At 42.5% G+C, this 26527-nt stretch overlaps 1 protein-coding gene across 16 annotated transcripts in view; it reads right to left on the bottom strand.

The window, feature by feature from the left end:
* ncam1a (neural cell adhesion molecule 1a) overlaps positions 1-26245 on the bottom strand; it is a 305600-nt gene extending 279355 nt beyond the window's left edge. For 8 of the 16 annotated variants that reach the window (XM_036937583.2, XM_036937579.2, XM_090192498.1 and 5 more), the window contains exon 1: positions 25330-26245. In XM_036937583.2, the coding sequence (XP_036793478.1) occupies positions 25330-25378 (49 nt within the window). In that variant the 5' untranslated portion in view covers positions 25379-26245. The remainder of the gene's footprint in view (positions 1-25329) is intronic. The other 8 variants (XM_090192499.1, XM_036937578.2, XM_090192497.1 and 5 more) reach the window with 1 other exon arrangement.
* Between the last annotated feature and the right edge of the window lie 282 nt (positions 26246-26527).

Consider the following 26527-nt stretch of genomic DNA (forward strand, 5'->3'; position numbering starts at 1 on the left):
AAGGAGAGAAGTATTCAAAGAGACTCATGGCTGTAATTCAAGCAAAAGGTGGTTCCACCAAGTATTAACTCAGGGAAGTGTTCACTTATCCAAATAGGGTATTTTACTCTTCTAGTTCTGATACATTGAGTCCCCCCACTTGGATATTGTGGGTTACTGTGCGTAAAAAGTCTGATTTGATGTTTTCATTTCAGGCTGTAAGGCAACAAAAGGTGAACATTTTGAAAGGGGTTCATGACTTTCTATACCCGCTGTATATACAGTATTTTGCCTACTGTATTATACACACAATGTCCCCTGTGGCTACTAGGATAGAGAGTCACTCAGAAGTAGACAGACCCCTGCTGCACACACCCTTTTGCCCACAGGCAAATAGGCAGCTGATGTGGCGTAAGTGCCATGCAGATAATGGCCCCTCGTTTTGATACTGATGAGGAGGCACAGCGTAAAAGGGCTTAATGGCATGTCAAATGAAGGGCAGGCATTAGAGCTTGGGGCACAAACTCTCAATGACCCATTCCCCCAGAACACCCCAGTACAGACGACCACCCATCTCAAAATCCTGTCCCCCACACCCCACCCACGTCCACTCACATCACCACCTTGTCCAGCCATGAACTAACCTGCACCACCGCACATTGACGCGATACCGGTACCCCCTGTATATAGCCTCATTACTTTTTTAATTTTTTTATATTTATTTAGTAAATATTTTCTTTACTCAATTTTCTTAAAACGACATGATTGGTTAAGGGCTTGTTAATTAAGCATTTCATGGTAAGGTCTACAACTTTTGTATTCGGCACATGTGACAAATAACATTTGATTTGATTTGATTTGGATGACATAAAGGTCAGTGATTAATGAGGTTGTGCTTGCAGTGAGCTCCTGTTTCGTCATGCTGCTGCTGCTGTTAGGCTCAAAATCTCTCCTGGACCATCCAAATCGATAAACAAAAAGACAGTGAGCATTTCCTAGATTGGGTTCTTGCTCGGCTCCCCCCTACATTTTAAAGACAAAGCAACGTACATTCTTTATCTGCTGCCTATTGTCATCTCTCAAAGACAGGGTTTATACCAGCCCCCCTGGTCTAATTGTCATTCACACTCCCCTGTTTCCCCTGACTCTCTGAAGATAATTAGGGCTATGCCAACTGCCTCACTCTTGCAATATTCAAGAAGAGAAACTTATAAAGTTCTTTCTTTACTTCAGACTGTATCACACACGGGGTCCCTGGGGCCTGTGATCGACGTGTAATCTGGCTATTCAAACACAGCTGCATCGATAGGCCCGGCCCAGGCTCCCATGGACACAGGGCTTTCATCCCAGTGCCCCCCACCCTCCGTTACAAAGGCATGCACAGCTGTCACTCTTGTTGCCCAGAGACGGTCACAGCCTCCAAACTAGATTTCCCATTCAATCAGACAACTAACATCATTCTATGCTTCACATTATTTAATTTCCAGAGTAAATCCAACCGATAGGAGAGGCTTGATTGTGCCTTGAATTCTAGCTACGCCTCAGAAACCATCACAACTCATGTTGTGGACCAAGGTGCAGCGTGGTAGGAGTACATTTTCTTTCTTCATTGTTTTAAAACAATGAATAACACAATGAATGTAAAGCTTCGTAGTGCAAAAACATGCAACAAACAAAGACAAGATCCCACAACTGAAGGTGGGAAAAAGGGCTGCCTAAGTATGATCCCGAATCAGAGATAACGATAGACACCTGCCTCTGATTGGGAACCATACCCGGCCAACAAAGAAATATACAAACTAGAATGCCCACCCAAATCACACCCTGACCTAACCAAATAGATAAAATAAAAAACGCTCTAAGGTCAGGGCGTGACATCATGTCAATGAAAGTTGAAACAACCCATGCTAATTGTACCAAAGTTTTCGGTCCAGTTTGTCTGCTGCTGCAAAAAAAGAAAAAGGAATATAAACAGTAGACTCATCTAGGAACTTCTTTCATTACCTTTTAACCCTGCTCTCTGTATCCCCCATTTTCAACATTTGATCCCCCCCTCCTACAAGCCTCCCGCATTTACCCAGTGTTTTGAATACTGCAAATCAAGAACGAAGATCACAGCGATAAATCTTTTGCAAAGGAAGAGCCCCTGGGGTATTCATGCAGATCCCGCAGCAGCCTCCCCTACTTCCCTTCAATATACATTGCCAAGTTAATTGCTGTATTTTTCTTTCTCTGTCCCTACTAGTGTTAAGAGACATAAATCTGTGCGCACCACACATTGAACTGAATCTGTCCAAGGAAAAGAGCACAGATGTTATAAATAAATGCATGCCGCAGACTGAACATTACCATTTGCGAGGGTGCCTCCGTATTAGCTTTTTGTGTTTAAGGGTTCTGTCTGTGAGAGGGAATTTGACATTTAAGGCTCTCTGGAGGCATTAAAAACCATTGAACTAGTAAGAACCACCATATTGGGGAATTAACTAATTAAGGCTCTTAAATGTCCTCGGCAAAATGGTACCCTGAGACTGTCCCAATAACAGTAATGAGAAAGAATAAACTAGAGAGAGTGTGTGAGGTGAAGAAAGGGAGCCACGGTGAGGGAAAGAGAGTGAGAGAGAGAGAGGCAGCAGCCTTCAGACCCGAGAGGTGTCTGTCTGCATCGACACTAAACAGGGGGGAAGGGGTGAGATTTGGAGCTCTCTCCTCTCGAAGAGTAGACATGTTATATTCTGAGCGGTGGCGATGTCTGTGTTTTCCGCTTCACTCCTCTTTATTTTTCTCCCTGGTAGTGGCGAAGCCCATTACGGTCCATAAACAATAGAAGCTGTTCCTCTAATGAGGAGGAGAGCCTCCAAAAAGGCCCTGTCCTTGGGAACCTGGCCATGTCTGCCTACTGCATCTTCCCCAGTCTCCTGCAAGCAGGCCAGCACAGCTAACAACCAGCCCATTCTCACCAGAGAGAAATCCGGCCTCATTTGCAGCCCTCTCAGCAACTCTCTCTCACTCCCTCTTTTTCTCTCTCCATCTCTCATTTACTAGTAGTCTATTTCCAATGTACACCATCCTTTTTACCTCCTGACACTTTGGGGATGATTTTGGTTATAATTGCCCGAGGGTAAATCTGACACAATGATTAATGAGGACTCTGCCTTTCCTGGTCCCCATTTCTAGAGAATGAGGAAAGAACCTGGGAATCAACAGTCCGAGGTTTCTATGGAACATGGTGTCTGGTATGGTATCCAAGTGATGCACTATGCAATTAAAGTGCATTGGTGCTGACAAAACAATTGAGTCAATACTTTGAGTGTGTTTCTTGGCCTTCACAGAGTATGATATGCTTCCTAAAGCTTTCGTAAAAAGGGGAAGAAATAGTTTCAGTGAATTAGTGGAAAATATCTCTGATGTGGCATTTCAAGTGTGTCTTTAAATTGGCAATAGGTTAAAAGCTGATAAGTGAGCCTATTGACAGTCCGATAAAAGAGGAAAAATGATAGCAGTGATAATGTGACGATAAGAGTGCAAGATCATAGGTATTGCATTCCTGCAATAGAACTGGTAATTTGTATGAACATGTGAGGAAGGTACACCGTGACAATGCTTTCAAAGCCAGGTGAAAAGATATGAGAGCGTGTGACAGAGGTTTCAAAGTTGGACATTCTGCTGCAAAGGGAGGGTGACTAACACAAAACAATCCCAGTGGTTCGTCTTTTGACACACACCACATATCGCCCACAACCCACCATCTGTCCTCTTGCACGATAGATTTACAAATGAGGAGCATCCACCACCATAAAGATAAACAATGTGTCCAGAAGCCATTTTAGGGGCTCTCAGCATCCAGATTCATTGGTTTAGTTTTAAACAGCTGTCAATGACACCCGAGTCCAGATTCCCATTTTCACAGAAGGGTGAACTAAGATTATTTTATTGCCTTTTCAAACCGAAGGTATTGCAGAAGGCATTTAAAGCTGCTATATGTACGTTTTTGGGAGACCTGAACAAATTCACATACAAAATGTGTGTTATAGATCTGTCATTCACATTGAAAGTGAGTCTAAGAAGTGGTAGATATGTTTTATGTACGCTATTTCTATGCTTCCCATTCTTAAGTTAAAAGTTTTTGCATCTTTTACTTTCGGTTTTGTACACCCACTTCAAACAGTTGAAAACACAATATTTTTGGTTATGGGAAATATATTACAAAGAAGTTAAGATGGTACAATGATTCTCTTCACTATACTTGCTTGTTTTGTCACATAAACAGAAATTAGACTATTAGACATTTTTCAACCAGGAAATGGCAGAGTGATTAGGTCTAAACACTTTGCTAATTGATACCTTTTCATGTCCTGTAACGGACACACTTACCATGGTACCTTTCACAAATTATTGCTCTGTTGCTTCCCATCCTCTCTCCACTGTTTACACTACCTCAGGAGAGGTATACTAGATCTGATGTTCAACGGTGTCTAATTAACGTTCAACTGCTGTATCATTCAACAAACACTTATCTTCATGGGAGATTCACTATGCGTCATTGGCCCCAGTTGGACATTCTTAGGGTAGATGAGGGTATGTATGCGTGGATTGAAAACAATCGACACCATGAAGATATCAATAAGAAGAACGACAAATACGAATCTGACAAATCATTAGCAGAACACAATGATTAGCGAGACTCAATATGCAGTGCCTTCGGAAAATATTCAGACCCCTTGACTTTTTCCACATTTTGTTAGGTTACAGCCTTCTTTTAAAATAGATTTTAAAATATGTTTCATCAATCTACTCACAATAATCATAATGACAAGGCAAAAACAGGTTTGTAGAAATGTTTGCAAAATAAAATAAAAATATCACGTAAGTATTCAGACCCTTTACTCAGTACTTTGTTGAAGCACATTTGGCAGCAATTATAGCCTTGAGTCTTCTTGGGTGTGAAGCTACAAGCTTGGTACACCTGTATTTGTGGAGTTTCTCCCATTCTTCTCTGCAGATCCTCTCAAGCTCTGTCAAGTTGGATGGGGAGCGTTGCTGCACAGCCATTTTCAGGTTCAAGTCTGGGCTCTGGCTGTGCCACTCAAGGACATTCAGAGACTTGTTCCGTAGCCACTCCTGCGTTGTCTTGGCTGTGTGTTTAGGGCCGTTGTCCTGTTGGAAGGTTGAACCGTCACCCCAGTCTAAGATCCTGAGCGCTCTGGAGCAGGTTTTCATCAAGGATCTTTCTGCACTTTGCTCCATTCATCTTTACCTCAATCCTGACTAGTCTCCCAGTTCCTGCCGCGAGCCAGTACGGGAGTTGTAGCGATGAGACAAGATAGTAGCTACTAAACAATTGGATACCACGAAATTGGGGAGAAAAACGTTTTTTGCACTGTCAACTGTAGGACCTTATATAGACAGGTGTGTGTCTTTCTTGTCCGATCAATTTAATTTACAACAGGTGGATTTCAATCAAGTTGTTGAAACATCTCAATGATGATCAATGGAAACAGGATGCACTGGAGCTCAATTTCAAGTCTCATTAGAAAGGGTCTATAAACGATGACAATAAGGTATTTCTGTTTTTATTTGTATTTTTTGTATACATTTGCAAAAATTTCTAAAATTCGCTTTGTCATTATGCGGTATTGTTTAGATTGCTGTAAAAAAATAAATAATAATAATCAAGGGGTCTGAATACTTTCCGAAGGCACTGTATGCCATATTGATCATGTTATGGATCATGAGCCAATCTCGTTGATGTGCAGACTCACTACAACATCAATGAGGCAAGAAAGCCAATGAGCCCTGCCAAAAACATCTGAAATCTTTGGGCCTGGGCCTATCAACTGAGTAACTGAAGCAGACCTTCTTGGCTTTGGTAAAAGGGTAACCCCCGCCCCCCTATTGACTTCACAGAGTGCAGCCCAACTAGCTGTACATATTGCGGGGAAGTATCAATCATATGTGACCTGACATCCCCCTTTGTTCCTCCAATGTAAACAATGTAAACTTTCCTCAGGGGCTCGACGGAATGATCTCCATTGATATTCCCTCTACAATCAGTCTGTCGCAAGTTATGTAGAGGAATGAGGGCTTTTCTTGAGTAAAAAAAAAAATCTGACTCAAATCCACTAGTCTATTCCTGTCCATAGATGCCAAGAGACATCAACTTGGCATCTATGGTGAATTTGGCCAAATCTATTTCTCAGCTCGGTTCGGTCAGTGGACTGCAGCCCTTTTCACAGACAAGGTGGCGCAGACTATTTTTGCTGCAAATAACTCTAATCTGTTACACTCCCTGGGAGCCGGCAGCTCTTGGAGGTATCCTCCACTCTCTGAGGAAGCGGCACATCTGCCTTCCTGCTCATCTCATCTCCTTCCTAGTCAAGAGAATTGGGTGAGCGATGGGAGATGTGGTGGGAAATAAAACGGCTTACTCGTTTCCAGCTGGCGGCTAGATTAATGCCCCAAATATACACCGATATGGCAATGCGCATGGAGGTCATCACCTTTTAATCTGCCTAGAGCTCGCTCAGCCTCTGTCCCTTGTCAACCGCTAACTAGAGGCTAACTGAAAGCTTGATGCGCCCTATTGAAGATGAACTTGGTTGGCTGCAATGACTCAATGTTTTTTTGGCAAACACTGGCAGGATAGCCAAATGATATGTAGAATAAGTAGAGTGAACTGCTTTCTGATGAAGGGTGGCTAAGACATGTATAGGCACCAGAAGCAATGAAAGGAGCAGGTACAATCAGAGGTGTGCCATGAGCTTGTGACTCAAATTGCAGGTCTGCTGAAGAAGTGGATTGATTGTTTCTGATTCCCTGTGGTGGGGAATTATGAAAAGCCAGAATAACAATATTCTCTGTGCTGCTCAGACCTTCATTCCCATTTGAAGCAAGTGGGAAATGTCAGGTCTCTCTCTCTGCCGGTAAGGCCCCTTGGTATGAAATAAATTAATACTGACATTAAATTCAAATCTAAACGGGTTCTTGCAGGGCCTTCAGATAACTTGGGTCAGAATATATTTATAGTAAAGTGATCTCAAACTTTTGGTCAGATGTACTTACAAGGGGAGGAATTTAGGGAGTGCATTTGTCACTTAAGCACAATTCTTTGTGCATATTGATGCTTGTGTTCAACAGTAAATTATAGACTATTATGCTATGATGTCCTGAAAGGAAGATCACTCCTGTTTTTCCATCGTTTCTCACCTGTGTTCTTACAATAGCCGATTTATTACATTAGCATACTAATCAAAATCAGTGTTATATCTAGTGCGAAAAGATAATGAATTCTATGATCAAACTCTGACTGATATAAACCTATGGTGTCAATATGTTACCTTAATGATTTCATCACCTAGATAGATGATGTAATGAACATACTGTTGCTACATAAGACTGTTGCTACATACAGCTTCATGAAATGGGTTTCCATGGCCGAGCAGCCGCACACAAGCCTAAGATAACCATGGGCAATGCCAAGCGTCAGTTGGAGTGGTGTAAAACTCGCCGCCATTGGACCCGGGAGCAGTGGAAATGCATTCGCTGGAGTGATGAATCAAGCTTTACCATCTGCCAGTCCGACGGATGCATCTGGGTTTGGCGGATGCCAGGAGAACGCTACCTGCCCCAACACATAGTGCCAATGGGTTTCCATTGGCACTATGGAGGAATAATGGTTTGGGGCTGTTTTTCATGGTTCAGACTAGGCCCCTTAGTTCCAGTGAAGAGAAATCTTAACACTACAGTATACAATGACATTCTAGACAATTCTGTGCATCCAAGTTTGTGACAACAGTTTAGGGAAGACCCTTCAAAAATGTTCCAACATCTAGTGGAAAACCTTCCCAGAAGACTAGAGGCTGTCATAGCAGCAAAGGGGCGACCAACTCTATATTAATGCCCATGATTATGGAATGAGATGTTCGACAAGCAGGTGCCCATATACTTTTGGCAATGTAGTGTAATACATCTCTTACAGTACATGTTTAGGAACACTAATACATTGGTGTAGTTTTCCTGGAGCTAAACATACTATTTCAGAAAATACAATATTTTCAGCCCACTTACTAGACTAATTATGTGTACAGATGCAGAACCTTGCTGCAATGGCTAACTGATCAGCAACCACTGCAGATGAAACGAGACAGCTGTCAGTCATCTGAGCAGTTCTACACTTGCTGTGGTGTAATCAGAACATTATACACTGGCTTAAGAGCAGCGAGTTAGAGAAGATAATCAATCCTTATGTTCCAGCCAAGTGAGTTTGCTGGTTTAGATTTGATGCCTGAGCATCTCGGCTACACTATTTTTGGTTACACAAATTGGTTTACAATTTCTGTTCATTATACCATTTATTTTGTTCAGATGTGGGCAATTCCATGGTAAAACTGAGACTAAGATTTTTCACTTTAAAATGTAGGCCCATGTCAAACAAAAACCAATGACTGCAAAGTTAAACAAACCATACAACATTTTACAAAAACACATTTACTTGAAGAAAAGTGCAGATGCTAAGTTTGGTAACAGAATGACAGTTTGTGCTTATTCTGTTACCAAACTTATGTTGTGCGGTGTTCTTCAAATAAATGTGTTTTTGTCAAATTTTCAGTGGATATTGTTAGAAGTGGTCCTTGTGCATAGAGTTGTACGGTTTGTATAACTTTGCAATCATTGTGTTTTTGTATGATATACATTTTAAAGTGAAAAATATGAGTCTCACTGTCACTCTGTTAACATGGAATTGTCCATGTGTAAATGTGGTCAAGTTAATATAGGGAATATGAAAGAGTAAGCATCTTAATAGGCCTGGATTGGTCATGGTCCAAGATTATATAAAGGGATTTGTGGTTGTACGGAGAAAAAAGCCTTAACTACCATTAGAGTGAGGCATATTACAGATGATGGGCTGTAAACACAGCGACGGACCACAATCAATTCAGCTGCACGCTCACTCGACTGCCCAGCAGCCCCTCCCCGATGACACTCTCCATTGTGCCCTCGCTCTTTCTATTCCTCCGCCCCTTCCCCCCACCTTGTCTCTCTACCTTTGTTTGCCTTTGCCTCTCTTTTTTTCTCTCACTGGGTGCATATAGGGGCACCAGGTTTTTCTTTAAGAGGTCTTCTTTGATATTGTTTTTAGTCCACAACCCTAATAAATCACAGGCTCCCCTATTCTTGTGAAGTCCTGCGGCTTGACCATAAACAACATAATGAGAAGCCCTTCTTCATGGTCTTTGGAAGGGGTCAAATGGGGAAAGTCTCACACTGTTTCAAAGGTTTCCTCATATAGTATGATGGAATGTGATCTCAGATTGGTTGGTTAGTAACATGTTGTTTTATTTATTATTTTAGTTTGTATAATTTATCTGTAAATTGTCTGCAAAGGTACACGTTGTAAAAAATTGGTCACAAGATCTTAGAATGTAAAAAATAGGACTCTTCCCAGACATTGGTTGAATTGTGTGTCGTTCAAGGACAATTCATTGGGACAGGAGGGACATTACCAATCTCTCTCAGGAAATCAAACACATCAGTCCACTAACCACCTGCTACCCCCGAACACAACACCACCATTCGTCTTAGCCAATCAGAGTTGATTAAGGTGTCCAAATTTCCGTGTTGACAGTAGCGCCTCAGCAACCCATCACCACCACCACTGTAAATCTATTGTTTGGCTTCTACTAACATAATCTTGGCTTGCACAGAACATTGATACAGAGATGCATGGATTGAACATCACAGCAATGCCAGCAAATGTGTCTAATTGTAGATAATGCTTTTAAAGATGTCTTTCACAGCCTGCTGAAGGGGCATAAACAGTATGGGGATAACTAGGCATGGATTTAGTAACCTTGCCAAATCTTCTGCTAATGTTGCTCGCTGCTGCAAAAGTAAATAAAAGGGAGGCTATTGCAGCATTATCTCTTCCAACTTGAATTAATTTAGATGGATGCAATTTTTGTAGTGTATATATCCAGGTGAAAGAGAGATATTACCAGGCTATCCAAATCGTTGCATGTAGACACAAACTCAATATCAATTTCATTAAGCTTTAACAGACAATATTTACCTCATCAAATGAAAGACCTCATTAATATATCTCTGTTCTAGTTGCCTCAATAATTGATCTGGCCAAGGCTTTCGACTCTGTCAATCACCACATCCTCACCGGCAGACTCGACAGCCTTGGTTTCTCAAATTATTGCCTCGCCTGGTTCACCAACTACTTCTCTGATAGAGTTCAGTGTGTCAAATCGGAGGGTCTGCTGTCCGGACCTCTGGCAGTCTCTATGGGGGTGCCACAGGGTTCAATTCTTGGACCGACTCTCTTCTCTGTATACATCAATGATGTCGCTCTTGCTGCTGCTGAGTCTTGGATCCACCTCTACGCAGACGACACCATTCTGTATACTTCTGGCCCTTCTTTGGACACTGTGTTAACAACCCTCCAGGCAAGCTTCAATGCCATACAACTCTCCTTCCGTGGCCTCCAATTGCTCTTAAATACAAGTAAAACTAAATGCATGCTCTTCAACCGATCGCTGCCTGCACCTGCCCGCCTGTCCAACATCAATACTCTGGATGGCTCTGACTTAGAATACGTGGACAACTACAAATACCTAGGTGTCTGGTTAGACTGGAAACTCTCCTTCCAGACCCACATCAAACATCTCCAATCCAAAGTTAAATCTAGAATTGGCTTCCTATTTTGCAACAAAGCATTCTTCACTCATGCTGCCAAACATACCCTTGTAAAACTGACCATCCTACCAATCCTCGACTTTTGGATGCAGTCTATCATAGTGCCATCCATTTTGTCACCAAAGCCCCATATACTACCCACCATTGCGACCTGTACGCTCTCGTTGGCTGGCCCTCACTTCATACTCGTCGCCAAACCCACTGGCTCCATGTCATCTACAAGACCATGCTAGGTAAAGTCCCCCCTTATCTCAGCTCGCTGGTCACCATAGCATCACCCACCTGTAGCACGCGCTCCAGCAGTTATATCTCTCTGGTCACCCCCAAAACCAATTCTTTCTTTGGCCGCCTCTCCTTCCAGTTCTCTGCTGGCAATGACTGGAACGAACTACAAAAATCTCTGAAACTGGAAACACTTATCCCCCTCACTAGCTTTAAGCACCAACTGTCAGAGCAGCTCACAGATTACTGCACCTGTACATAGCCCACCTATAATTTAGCCCAAACAACTACCTCTTTCCCTACTGTATTTATTTGATTTATTTTGCTCCTTTGCACCCCATTATTTTTTTTTCTACTTTGCACATTCTTCCACTGCAAATCTACCATTCCAGTGTTTTACTTGCTATATTGTATTTACTTTGCCACCATGGCCTTTTTTTTGCCTTTACCTCCCTTATCTCACCTCATTTGCTCACATCGTATATAGACTTGTTTATACTGTATTATTGACTGTATGTTTGTTTTACTCGACGTGTAACTGTGTCGTTGTATGTGTCGAACTGCTTTGCTTTATCTTGGCCAGGTTGCAATTGTAAATGAGAACTTGTTCTCAACTTGCCTACCTGGTTAAATAAAGGTGAAATAAAATAAAATACAAATAATTACTTTTGGGTTAGCTGTTAACTTCTTATTCAACTTCTCAGCTCATCTTGTGCTCTGAAAAAGAACCCAGCAAAACATGCCAGTTGAATACAGAGAAGCCTTTGGCAACATGTTATGTAGCCTACTATAGGCAGTGCTTGACTTGAGCAGGAGCTCAATTGGAGCTGAGTACTGGCACCTAAAATGCTCTACTGCTTGAGCTCCTATTCCTCTCAGCTCAAAAGTATTGTGGAGCTCCTTCACCTAAACATAAACAATACCGGCACCCAAAATGAGTACCGGAACCTATTTCAGTCCAAGTCAAGCACTGACTATAGGTGCAGAAAATAATGTGCTTAAAGAATACGCTAAATGTACATAGCAGAATGTCCTCTAGAAAAGGTAAAAAAAAATACATTGGAAAACTATTGGGAATAGTTTTTCAATGGCAAAAATCAAAACACAAAGCAGACTCAACTATTTGGTCCTTTAACCGTTTAGACTCAAATATAATTCTAAAATGCTGCTGTAAACAGTCCGGGTGGCCATTTGATTAATTGTTCAGCAGTCTTATATCTTGGGGTTAGAGGCTGTTAAGGAGCCTTTTGGACCTAGACTTGGCGCTCCGGTACCGCTTGCCATGCGGTAGCAGAGAGAACAGTCTATGACTTGGGTGACTGGAGTCTGACAATTCTTTGGGCCTTCCTGACACTGCCTAGTATATAGGTCCTGGATGGCAGGAGGCTTAGCCCCAATGACGTATTGGGCTGTACGCACTACCCTCTGTAGCGTCTTACGGTCGGATGCAGAGCAGTTGCCATATCCAGTGGTGATGCAGCTGTAGAACTTTTTGAGAGTCTGGGGACCCATGCCAAAACGTTTCAGTCTAATGAGGGGAAAAAGGCGTTGTTGTGCCCTCTTCACGACTTTCTTGGTGTGTTTGGACCATGAACGTTTGTTGGTGATGTGGACACCAAGGAACTTGAAACTCTTGACCCACTCCACTACAGCCAAGTTGATTTAAATGGGGGCATGTTCAGCCCTCCTTTCCTGAAGTCCACTGTGTGTGTGTATGTATCCTGTGTTCTTTTCTCTCCTTCTCCCCTCACAGGTGAAAATTATCACTCCCCAATCAGTCACTAATCAATAATCAATCAGAAGACACACCTCCTCCTGTTTCCTACCCAATCACAGTTCCTTTCCCTTGGTTTAAAAACCCTGTCAGTTGTTTGCTCTGGAGCTCAATCTCTCTGTAAATGCTATGTCTGTAGATCGCTCTGTTTTCACTCTCTCTTTATGTATTGAGCTATCTTTTGTTTGAGCACCTCCATATCACTGTCCTCACCTGTGAGTATTGTTTTTGGTTATGGTGTTTGTTTGCTGGTGGGAAAAGGGGGAAACTAAGACAAGTCGCCCATGGGGATACACTACCTGTAGGTAAACTTTGTTAAATACCGTAGTTAGAACTGGGTGGACCACCCACTGTATTTTTGGTTAGTTAGCTGTTGTTGAAATAGGCTAGTCTAGCTTAGGGGTGTTTTTGGATGCTTATTGTTTCTTTCCTTGGGTCCAGCTCAGCCCCTTTTCCTGCTCTCCCCCATTACCGTGTGTTTACTAATAAACCCTGAGTTTGACGGTAGATTTCAGTTGTCGTGGTTATTTCGTTCTCACTTTTACTTTGTCACTATTCTAAATTGCATGAGTTATGTTACGGGTCTCGTTACCATCTCCCCTAGACTGTCGGGCCAAAAGGGATTCGTAACATCCACAATCAACTCCTTTGTCTTGCTCACGTTGAGGGAGAGGTTGTTGTCCTGGCACCATACTGTCAGGTCTCTGACCTCCTCCCTATAGGCTGTCTCATCGTTGTCGGTGATTAGGCCTACCATCATTGTGTCGTCAGCAAACTTAATGATGGTGTTGGAGTCGCACTTGGCCACGTAGTCGTGGGCCCATAGCTTAGTGATGAGCTTTGAGGGCACTATGGTGTTGAACACTGAGCTGTAGTCAATGAACAGCATTCTCATATAGGTGTTCCTTTTGTTCAGGTGGGAAAGGTCAGTGTGGAGTGTGATTGAGATTGCGTGGATCTGTTCGGGTGGTATGTGATTTTGAGTGGGTCTAGGGTTCCTGGGATGATGTAGTTGATGTGAGCCATGGCCAGCCTTTCAAAGCACTTCATGGCTACCGACGTGAGTGCCACAGGGCAGTATTCATTTAGGCAGGTTAACTTCGCTTTCTTGGGCACAGGGACTATGGTGGTCTTTATTTTTTTAGTTCACCTTTATTTAACCAGGTAGGCAAGTTGAGAACAAGTTCTCATTTACAATTGCGAATTGGCCAAGATAAAGCAAAGTAGTTTGATACATACAACGACACAGAGTTACACATGGAGTAAACAGTCAATAATACAGTATAAAAATAAGTCTATATACAATGTGAGCAAATGAGGTGAGATGGGAGGTAAAGGCAAAACAAAGGCCATGATGGCGAAGTAAATACAATATAACATGTAAAACACTGGACTGGTAAATTTGCAGTGGAAGAATGTGCAAGGTAGAGAGAAATAATGGGGTGCTAAATAAATACAGTAGGGGGAGAGGTAGTTGTTTGGGCTAAGTTTGCTTAAAGCTAGTGAGGGGGATAAGTGTTTCAGAGATTTTTGTAGTTCACTCCAGTCATTGGCATCAGAACTGGAAGGAGAGGCGGCCAAAGGAAATTGTTTTTGGGGGTGACCAGAGAGATACCTGCTGGAGTGGGTGCTGCTATGGTGACCAGCGAGCTGAGATAAGGGGGGACCTCGCAGGATCTTGTAGATGACCTGGAACCAGTGGGTTTGGCGACGAGTATGAAGCGAGGGCCAGCCAACGAGAGCATACAGGTCGCACTGGGGCTTTGGTGACAAAATGGATGGCACTATGATAGACTGCACCCAATTTATTGAGTAGGGTATTGGAGGCCATTTTGTAATTGACATCGCCGAAGTCGAGGATAAGTAGGATGGTCAGTTTTACAAGGGTATGTTTGGCAGCATGAGTGAAGGATGCTTTGTTGCGAAATAGGAAGCCAATTCTAGATTTAACTTTGGATTGGAGATGTTTGATGTGGGTCTGGAAGGAGAGTTTACAGTCTAACCAGACACCTAGGTATTTGTAGTTGTCCACATATTCTAGGTCAGAACCGTCCAGAGGAGTGATGTTGGGCAGGTGCAGGCAGCGATCGGTTGAAGAGCATGCTTTTAGTTTTACTTGTATTTAAGAGCAATTGGAGGCCACGGAATGAGAGTTGTATGGCATTGAAGCTCGCCTGGATGGTTGTTAACAGTGTCCAAAGAAGGGCCAGAAGTATACAGAATGGTCTGCTTGAAACGTAGGTTTTACAGACTCAGTCAGGGAGAGGTTGAAAATGTCAGTGAAGACACTTGCCAGTTAGTCCGTGCATACTCTGAGTACACGTCTTGGTAATCCGTCTGGCCCTGCGGACCTTGTGAATGTTGATCTGTTTAAAAGGTCTTGCTCACATCAATTACGGAAAGAGTGATCACACATTCATCCGGAACCGCTGGTACTCTCATGCATGCTTCAGTGTTTGCTTCGAAGTGAGCATAAAAGGCATTTAGCCCATCGGGTAGGCTTGCGTCACTGGGAAGCTCCCTTTCCCTTTGTCGTCCGCAATAGTTTGCAAGCTCTGCCACACTGAGCTGGTATACTCCTCAATGCCATTGGATGAATCCCGGAACATATTTCAGTCTGTTCTAGCAAAACAGTCCTGTAGTATAGTATCGTGTCATCTGAGTCACTGGTACTTCCTGCTTCAAGATTTGCTAGTAAGCAGGAATCAGGAGGATAAAATGTATGGTCAGATTTTCCAAATGGAGTGCAAAGGAGAGCTTTGTACGCATCTCTGTGTGTGATCTAGAGTTTTTTTAAATAGAAATGAGGTAAAACGGATATAAGTTTTTCAGCATTAAAATCCTCCGCACTAAGAACGGCGCTTCTGTATCAGCATTTTTTTTGTTTTCTTATGGCCTTAAACAGCTCGTTGAGTGGTTTCTTAGTGCCAGCATTGGTTTGTGATGTTTATTTACCATCTACGAAAAATATAGATCAAAAATCTCTTGCTAGATAGTGTGGTCTATAGCTTATTATGAGGTACTCTAACTGAGGCAGGCAATACCTTGTGAATGGTGGGCCAACGCAATACATGGAAACAGGCTCCCCTCTCGGATGTGCTCTCCCTCTTCCTCCTCCCTCTCTTCCTTCTCCTCTCCATGTTCCTCTCCCTCCACTCCTCTTCACTCGCCTCTTCCTTTTTCCCTCCATTCTCCTCTCGCTCCACTCCTCCCTTCTCTTCCTCCTTGCTTGACATCTCTATCCCTCCTGTCCTTCCACCTTGCCTTTGGCTGCTGAGCCCTGAGTCTCCATATCACTTCCCTCACTTTAACTGACCTAGAGGAACATACTAACAGAGGGAGAGAGAGACAGAAAGGAGCAGAGCAACAAATAGGATACAATTGTGGTCAGGAACATCTCTCTCGCCCTCTCATACAGTTGCTCTCTTCCTTCCTCTCTTTTTCTCAAAAGCAGAAAGTTTCCATAATAAATTGTGTGATATAATTGCATGCCTCCCATTCAACACACACACTCACACACAACAGTATTACCATGATGCTATACAGCACTTTCATTCAGTCAATCAACCTTATTTTATGAAGTCCTTAGTGGCTAGTTCAGTTGATGGTGTGCATATATACAGTATGTCAGACTGGATAGAGCACACAAATAGACCCATGGTCAGATTAGTTTTCATATCTAGTAAGAAGTCAAGTTTGTGGCACACCGGTTTACAGATTCAACACAACTATTTATTTAGGATGCTGAAAGTAAAAGATTTCCTAAGATGACACTATTTGCAATAGAATAATTCTTCACCTATTTAGATGGGCATAGTTAGCTGATTGTCTTTGTAGGGAGTGAGACGATCAAGTGACAGCGTTGCGAGCGAAGCACAATGTTGCCTCCAACTCTCGTTTTCTTGCCTGACAGACCTACAGAGTTCGCCAAAGTTAGCTGATTAGTTGCGAAGCTGGGACAGTTTCCAAATTAATTGCACCGGTAGAAACAGGACAAAACAAGCTAAATTAGCAGGTTATGTAAACAAATATCACTGCAATTCAATATCATCTGAGATCCACTGTGTGGGCATCTACCCTAACATGACAGCTAAGCTGTCAAATAATAGGAAAACAAGGCAATGTATAGCCTATGATGGGTATAGGTGCAGTCAGACTGGTACGCCTAGACCTCAGAACTGGAGAAGAGGACCCATTCCTGAAAGTATTTGTAACGAGTGCGTTGAGAGTCGGGAAGCAAGTACAGGGAGTGAGTTTTATTAAATAAACAAAACAAACACGAAACACAAACAGTGCAACAACATGAAACAGAGTCAATAACACCTGAGGAAAGAACCAAAGGGAGTGACAGATATAGGGAAGATAATCAAGGAGGTGATGGAGTCCAGATGAGTGTCATGAGGCGCTGGTGCGCTTGACGATGGTGACAGGTATGCGGGATAATCAGCAGCCTGATGACCTAGAGGCCGGAGAGGGTGTATACGGGACAGTACCCCCTCCCCGACATGCGGCTCCAGCCGGAGGACGCCGGCAAAGGGGACGAACCCGGGAATCAGGAGAGGACCGCTCACCCCTGCTGAAGTGTGGGAACCTGGCGAGCTGGCAGGGGAGCTTGGCGAGCTGGCAGGGGAGCTTGGCGAGCTGGCAGGGGAGCTAGGGGAGCTGACAGGGGAGCTTGGCGAGCTGACAGGGGAGCTAGGGGAGCTTGGCGAGCTGACAGGGGAGCTTGGCGAGCTGGCAGGGGAGCTTGGCGAGCTGGCAGGGGAGCTTGGCGAGCTGGCAGGGGAGCTTGGCGAGCTGGCAGGGGAGCTTGGCGAGCTGGCAGGGGAGCTTGGCGAGCTGGCAGGGGAGCTTGGCGAGCTGGCAGGGGAGCTTGGCGAGCTGGCAGGGGAGCTTGGCGAGCTTGGCGAGCTGGCAGGGGAGCTTGGCGAGCTGGCTGAGGCAGGAGAGCCTGTAGCGGCTTCCGGACCCGACGTCATTTACACTAATACAAAAAAAACACTCCCTGATGCTTCCCTTAGGTGAGGTGTTATTCTGTAAAGAGTGCGTTGAGAGTCGGGAAGTAAGTACAGGGAGTGAGTTTTAATAAAAACGAAACAAACAACGCACCGACATGAAACCGAGTCAATGATTACCTGAGAAAAGAACCAAGGGGAGTGACAGATATAGGGAAGATAATCAAGGAGGTGATGGAGTCCAGGTGAGTGTCGTGAGGCGCTGGTGTGCTTAACGATGGTGACAGGTGTGTGGGACAATCAGCAGCCTGATGACCTAGAAGCCGGAGAGGGTGTATACGGGACAGTATTGAAACCCCGGACTCATCGCTCTCTCTTTTTTGTTCGTTCACACAGGCGGTCAAAGGAGTGACCCACCAGTTACATGAGAGGCCTTTCAGTTGTATTTCTCCCTGCCCTGTTCTCCCCAACCTTTACTAAAGAACAACTTTTGTTTGACCACCGCAAAACGGTCTCCCGCTGTCTTTTTTCATTGTGAGTTTACCCTCTGACTCCCCTGGGCTGCCACAGTGCAAGGACATGTCCGAGTCCATATCACCAACCAACGTGGCCGCTTCGCTGCTGTCATTGAGTAATGAAGTAATTTATTATTTTAAAAGTCAAATGACATTATACCCTCTTTCTGGTTGATGACAACAGGTTTTTAGCAAATTCATTTTGCGATATTGACACAGATATTATAGTTAGAAAAACAAGGCCGTTCGCAGCCGCTATAGCAATTTAAAGAAAGGCCGTTGAAGGCAGCTTTGGATTCTAAAGGATTAAAAACCTGCTGTATGTAAAATATTGTGTGCTCTAACTTGGGAAATAAATAAATGTGACTCGGATGACGACATAATGATGTTTGTTTCTGACATTAAGGATGGTTTCCTAAAGAAGCTAAATCCCCTTCGTGTTTTGTATCCTTTCCCCATTATCGCAATACTGGTATCGTCCCGTCCCGGCTTGTTGTTAGTAATAAGTAATCTATCATGGATCATTTAGCAATCAGTTATTTTCTGATGACCTAAGAATAGTCCTGCATCAACATTGACATTGCCTGTGCTTAAGGTGTGGCGATAGCAGCACCGTTCTACTAAGGAGTAAACAATTCTAGAGACTAGCACACATCCTGTCATGTTCTTCTCCCCCAGTGGAGGCCATGTTTTCTTAGCTTCAGACAAAGATGCTGCAGCATCATCCATAGGACCTATAAAACCAACCTAGCCAATCAGCAGGCATGCATCTAACCCACAGGATGAGCTAAGTGCCATTAAGTGCCAATACATCAGAGTGATGAGTCATTCACTGATCTTGGGGTACAGCACATGCCCCCAGTCCTCCTTGTGTCCCCCCCTAACAGCCGTGTGTGTGTGTGCGTCCGCACGTCCTGGGTCCCATACAGGGTCGCCTTTTATAGGTCCTCTCGACTTTCGAAGGCCTTTCCACTTCAATTTAAAAAAAAAAAATCCTTTCAGAGACGGGGAGGCAAGGGGAGGGAGAGGTTGCTTTTCAGCATGACAAACCCGAACCCATTTCTCTTTCTTTTTTCTCCTCCAATACTCTATAGGATGCCTTCAGAGCGTACACAATGCAAATCAGTATGAGTCCCTTTTCATGGATTGATTAATATGCAAAGGCGGCCCATCCTTATCAAACAGTCAGCAATGGAAAAATATAACACAAGCTGCCAGTGTAGTCATTTAGAATTTTTCATCCATTTGCTCTTTGGGTTCATTCAAGTAGTGAAATATGAAACCATTTCGTTTTGATGATAACTTTGCAGTTTCTGACAATTATTCCAACTCACTAATCGTATTATGAGACAGTAAAACCATGGTATTGAGAATCTTTGGCACATACTGGTTATTTAGCCCCCAATATCTGTCTCACAGTCAAACTACTCCAATGCACCATGCAGGCCTACAACTACGCTAGAGCCACAGAAATATCATTGACTTGAACACATTAGTGTAGTTTTTACACTCTTGGGGAAAAATAGGTGCTATTTATAACCTACCCTTTTTGGTTCCAGGTAGAACCCTTTCGGTTACAGGTTTCATATTGTCATACTGTCCTTCTCTCATTCCGGGATTTACGGTATTACTGGCGTACGGCATAGCACACAAGGGGCCGCTAAAAACGCAACAAAAGACCATTGGGCCTCTATTACCAGAATGCTAACAAAATTATTACAAACTAATAGCGAAATCACAGACTGTTAGTTTGTTTTTGCTTGTTAGAATTTAGCTAACTGCAAAAACAGGCAAATCCAGCTCATAAAGTAATATAAGCATAGCTAGTAGCTACCGAATGTCATTTTGGGTGAGTGTGGATGTTTAAAGTGAACGAGAACTTTGTTCATTTGCACAGTTTCTATGTATGCTTTTCTGAAGGAAGAGCAGCATGTATAGATGGAGCAGATGGGTTAAGAACGGAGGAGGGAAAAAAATGCTAGTAGGAAGCACAGCGAAAAAATGGCAGCTGTACAGATAACTCATCCAAAGCTCTTAAAACCATTATAAGATATCTGATGGCAAAATGTTTGTAGTGAATTGCATACAAGTGTAACTTCATCATGTGATGTGCGCCGCACAACAGAGACTCGCAGAGAGAGATAGAATGCTATGGACTCACCAAGCTTGCTTTTTCCCATTTACAAACAAACACGTGACTGGCTCAACTGTTCTGGGGAACTACGGTAAGCTTCATAATTGACAATGTGACAGGTGAAATGAAGAACACAATCTGCTTCAAATCCTAAGGAACTGCACAAGTTGACAACAGGTAATAGCTTAAGTAGCTGCACTCTTAGAAAAAAGGGTGCCAAAAGGGTTCTTTGGATGTCCCCATAAGATAACCCTTTTGGTTCCAGGTAGAACACTTTTGGGTTCCTTGTTCTATATTGAACCCAAAAGGGTCCTACCTGGAACCAAAAAGGGTTTTTCAACGGGTTATCCTATGAGGATAGCCGAAGAACTGTTTAAGGTTCTAGCACCTTTTTTCCCCTAAGAGAACAAATACTCAAATGTATTGAAACACTTCAAATAAATAGTTTTGACGGTACTGAAAAACTATGCATTGGCTTTTTCAATACTGTATACCCCGGTATACAGTATATACAGTATACCCCCCCAAACCTAGGTAGAACCGGAAAGGGTTCTACCTGGAACTAAAAAGGGTTCTACGTGTAACCAAAAAAGGTGCTCCTATGGGGCTACACAAGAACCAATTTGGAACCCTTTTTTCTTAGAGTGTTGGATAACATTGGAGCGGCAGGTAGCCTTGTGGTTAGAGCATTGGACTTGTTTCCGAAAGGTTGCCAGATCAAATCCAAGGTAAAAATCTGTCGTTCTGCCCCTGAACAAGGCAGTTCCTAGGCCATCATTGAAAATAAGAATTTGTTCTTAACTGACTTGCCTAGTTAAATAAATAAAAAAACATCTGCAATCTCATCAGGTTTCAGCAAATGGAACAAGTGGCGCTGCAATAAATTACTCACCGATGGGATTCTGTTTTATGGTTAATCATATTACTTTTTAGCCTGCCAGTTGAGCAAATAATTTAAGCCTTTTCACTTTCAGTCTATTTTTGCACTTGCTGTCTTACTCTAATTAAATATAGCGGAATTTATACTTTTTGACTGGATTGGTTCAAAGGGGATCTCTTTAGTTTATGTTCCATGAACACTCATCCTTGGGATGAAATCAATTCTTCCAAATGTAGCTTATCTATGAACACATTTCGCCTTACTAAATTGAATTGCCGCCCATTTCCACATTCAGTCTTTTGAACAATCCTAGACACACAGTGGTTCTCCTATGTTGTGGTGAACACAATCAGCCTTGACTGCAAAATCTGCTAAGGGACAGCTGCCAGATGGAATGATAAACTTTAAAAGAGGTTGCTATTAATGCCTCATTGGGCCCACACCGGGAGATCAAGGGCGGACGTGCCATTATGTACGGGAGGAATAACCTATACGCACAGATGTAGCCAATCATTACAAACAACAGTAGTGTTACATTGAAGACTAACAATGTTATGCCAAATTTGAAGTATAATTTACCTCCAATCTGGGTGGGATAAAGTCATCCTCCATGTGGATACACACAGTTAGGTTATACCATAAAGTGGAGGTGCTAACAATAGCAATCCGGAACAAGGGCCATAATATTTACAATGCTACATTATTGCAGAGTTAAGGCAACAGAGAAGTCTGAAACCGTGTATATCCCTTTAAACGCTATGCCTCTCACCCAACTAGAATGGGATGGGGTTTGAAGTATCCAGCTGGATGTTTTATTCATATCCCATTCCAAGCAACAGACCGAAAGACTTATAATTTTCCCTTGTTAGGCTGCTTTTTACTGCTTCCGCCTCTCAAAAATAGGCAATCCTATTTTCATAGTGGCTTTGAACTTGCCACAGAAGTTGAAGTCCCAGATGTTAACCATTGTGGAATTGTTTATTTTCTCCCCAACTGTTGACTAATCTTAAACTTCGCCCTCTTCTTGAGGTGAACTCTACGCCGGACACACATAAACACGCTTTTTGGAAAGTCTTTGCACTCCCTTTTATTTATTTGCTTGACTTTAAAGAACTCCCTGAAGCGCGTTCTCTCCTGGATTTATTTCTTTGATGTTGATGGGGACCTGAACCTGGCAAAAAGCACCAGGGGCTTCCCAGAGAATGTCGCCAATGTGATGGGAATGTGTGGCCCGGGGCCATCTTTTGGCTGGCAGTCACACATGCACTTAATGGTAAGGAGCGCTGCAGGAGCAGCTGCATGCTAACATTTACATGTCAACACATGACAACCGCACAGGGAGAGTTTCTGCACCATTACCCCTTTTCACAAATCTCATCGCCCAAATGTAATATATATTCAAACTGTGAAAGGAGTCAACTATACAACCTCCTTAAAACAGCTCTGGTGGACAAAAGTGATGTATAAAAAAAGAGGGAAGAAAGAATGGAGGTGGTCCTCAATGTGCTTCTTACATATGTAGGATCTTATTTGGAGCCAGTTTGCAGGAAATACGAATTATTATGTGGATTATAAGTAATGGACATTTTTGTTGGGGTTGATACATTTTTCATTAGGGCAAATCATGTCTGAAATGTCAATGTGGAAATGAAACTTTAGAAGCCTTTTTAAAACTCAAATACACTAGACGTTTGCATTTCCTGAAGTGCCAGGAAAATTCTCAGCAACAAAATAGTGATCAAATGAAGATCCAACATCTGTACTTGACTAAGTCAGAGAATGGAATGTAACCAGCAACAGCTCCCAGTCTGTCTGGTTGGAACCCCCATGTTTCTCTCTGGCTATACACCGATGGTAACAGATGTGATGATGCACCTCCATTCCACAGAACCAGTTACTATTCATACTCCCCCAAACAGCCAAAGTCTTTGTCTCGCTGCCTTTATGTCAAGGCAGTACTATAAGCCACTTTTCATATTCAATTAGTTTCTCTCTCAAACAATTGTATTGAATTTCATCCAGCAAAGAATCTAGCGGTGATTGGGCATTTTCTTGGACAGTGGCCATGGTTTCTTCTAAGTTTATTAGCCCTTGGCATTGAAATGTAATTGTCAGCAAACTGGAAATGAATATATTTAATTACATTGTTTCTGAAAAAAAACAATTATTTTGCTTTCTAACATCACCGTACTGTCATTACTCACTTAATACCTCCCAGGCCAATCAAATAATGTGATCAATTTCTTATTTTAACTCCCTTGCAATGGGTTAGGACTTAGTTATTCACGATTGTTCAATTATCTCTGTCTAGTCCATTACACTTTCCCTCCTCAAAAAAGAACTGAAGCAGTCTCTGGGTATTTATAGTGAACACTGAATGAAGTAGGCTACTGATTTTGAGGTGCTCTTAATATTCCCCCTACTGTTGCTTAGTCCTCATGACAACTTTCTTCCCCACATTGCCAGTGGAGCTTCCCTTCTAAACCTCCCTGCAGATCAATGCCACGCCCCTAGTTCAACCAAAGACAAAGGAGTGTTTTGTGTTTGCTTAGCAATACATTTGTTTTACATATAGACATCTTTATGCAAAAACACATGCATTCTAGAAGAAGAAAAAAAATATGTTTGTTTGTGGTGTGTATCTGCGTGTGCATGTGTGTGTGTGTGTGTGTGGGAGGGGGGGGACTGATCCAATATAACGGGTCCCCGCCTGAGTCCGCGCTCTCTGGTTGGATAACATTGTTTACCATGGGATTCATAATGACGACTGACCCATTTCTTTAGATATTTGTATAGATAATAGTAGCATATTACCAATTACTTTTATGTCTATGGAGGTCTGTTTTCTGTTATCTCTCCCAAAATCTATAGGCCTATTCAGTTCGGGGATGAAAAAAATCTTTGTCGCATATATAAGCCTGTCTAGAAGGGCTAGGTATGTATGTATTCATGTGAAATGTATTGATATAGCTAACTATGCCCCTATGTGGCTCACGTTACAAGCACGCACAGTCTGCACTGAGTAGACTCTACGCATCAAATACAATGTAGCCTATTGGAAGGCTTCAACTTTGCGATTGAGAATCAGCCTAGAGCTTTCACATTTACGCATGAATTGATAAAGAAATGTTGAAACAAGTTTAATTGAAAACAAAATAAAACATTAGGCTTTCGCGTTTAACCTAGACTACTATTACGCAAACAAGAAGTGTCGTAGTTACCGCGTTCATAAATTATATTTGCAGGTGCTAGGTTTGAGGACCGAAACAAATCATCCCCATCGGCAACCAACGCTGAGAGCACAATATGCGCGCCACCTCATATATATATATATATATATATATATATATATACACACATCACATTTCATTCATGGAACCAATAGGCTTACCCTTTTTTACAGTAGGCTAATACAAAGAGTTTGGTAGCTTTATATATATATATATATATAAATAAATAAAGCTACCAAACTCTTTGTATTAGCCTACTGTAAAAAAGGGTAAGCCTATTGGTTCCATGAATGAAATGTGATGGACAATAATTCAAACACATTAACTGTTGGGTGATTTTGCTGACACAAAGGACCAGCAAGGCAATACTTGTTTCACTGACTCTCCTCCCAAGACCGAACGCATCCATCTCCTCCTTGGCGCTATACCCACTCCTCCGCAACAACAAAGCTCAAGGTTAGGAAAAACAGTTTGTCCAACTGCTCAAACCATGTATATTCAAACCACGAGGCAATGCAACGACTCAATTAACGGACAAGTGATATCTTATTACGCAGAAAATTAGAAGCCTAAACAGTAAACTACAGACAGAGCCTACTTGTGATTTAGTCTATACGACTATGAAATAAGGTTCAAATATCGTTTATTTCGCTTCACAGCCATTACTGAGAGAAGAGCCATACTTTCCCGTTCGTCTCTTATCTATGAGAAACTCAGGTTTCCATTGCCTGTTTATATTCCGAAGCGACAGCTCTAATATGATAGATCTAACTGTCCATTCGCTGAGACGCAGTTAGCACGGATGGGACACATACGGACACTGCTATACTGTGAACAAAACAAAGCACTTTCAGAATTTAAAGAATTTGCATTGTAACATGTATGAGTTGGCAATATCCAATAATTTCTAGAAAAAAAAACATAAAAAAAAACAAATCTTACCTGCATAGCCAAAGAGCAATGCCCAGATGAGATACCTTGTTTGAAGCATTGCAATATCTCAAAGATATTCTCCTTGAAGAATAGATGGACAGACTTGACAACGATTTCAGTGTTCTGAAGAAATGTATGTTTTCCAACTACTGTATTCTGATAGCAATATTCGAGTTGGTCCTTGCAGCTACCCGAATACGCACGAGAGCAGCTCGCAGAATGAGTGACTAGCAGCCGTAGCACACACACAACACGAATTAATCCGCCTGGGCAAAATGTTCGTGCTCACACACTCAAGAGGGGCAATGGATGCAGGCACAAACTAGTGCGCTCAGCTAGTCGCTCTCCACTGGGAGTAATTCGGATTAGGAATCTCACGAAATCTCTATTGATCCGTACAACATAGAAGTGCATTTTGAGAAGATATTTAACCAACATTATTTTGCCCAGTTTTGTTCAGCCATTCAAAATATCTGCACCAGATGAGATGTCCAATGTGCAATTGTGCGTAATTGCGCATAGTCGACCTATTATTTATGGGCATGTGACTCGCCAAATGACTAATTCTCCGTTCTCATAATGCATGCATGCATTCCTAAAGCAGCTTGTTGGTTGGTTACCACGTTTTGTATTTAGCATACACCTAGTTAAAACACGGTATTACCTGCTTTAGACCATAAATGGTATGAATCGTGAAACCTGCAGTCCGTATTAAATATTTTGTGTTCAGTTTCACCATCTGGTCATGACAACGACACTCGGCCGGCGCCCTGATTTATAAGATTCTTCCCGAGAAATAAGGTGTCCTCTTCACTGTGTCATCAACGTCCCCTCTTAACTATATTTTTAGTTTCGTATTCCCGTATAAGCAGTAATGGACAAAACAGACTCCTCATCCCTCAAGTGGTGAGTCTTTCTTTATGCTGAGTCTACAAACCACATTTAATTTATTAATGTTTCAAAGGTGACTAGAGCAAATAAATCATTATAGCAGGTGCAACAACATGATGGTGTCCATAGAAAACCGAGAATTGCATTTCTATGGCCATTTGATAAATAGGCTACTCAGCATTTTACACTGGCTACATTTAACAGCATTTTACGCCATTTTTACAGCTATCTGTCATGAGCAGACATTCTCATATTCACACCAGTGATGTGAATTTGATCAATGGAACTTATTGCTATCATTACTAACAGATTGATA

The sequence above is a fragment of the Oncorhynchus mykiss genome, chromosome 12, assembly GCF_057628025.1.
Source record: "Oncorhynchus mykiss isolate SJ-2025 chromosome 12, ASM5762802v1, whole genome shotgun sequence".
In the NCBI taxonomy this organism is placed as follows: Eukaryota; Metazoa; Chordata; class Actinopteri; order Salmoniformes; family Salmonidae; genus Oncorhynchus; species Oncorhynchus mykiss.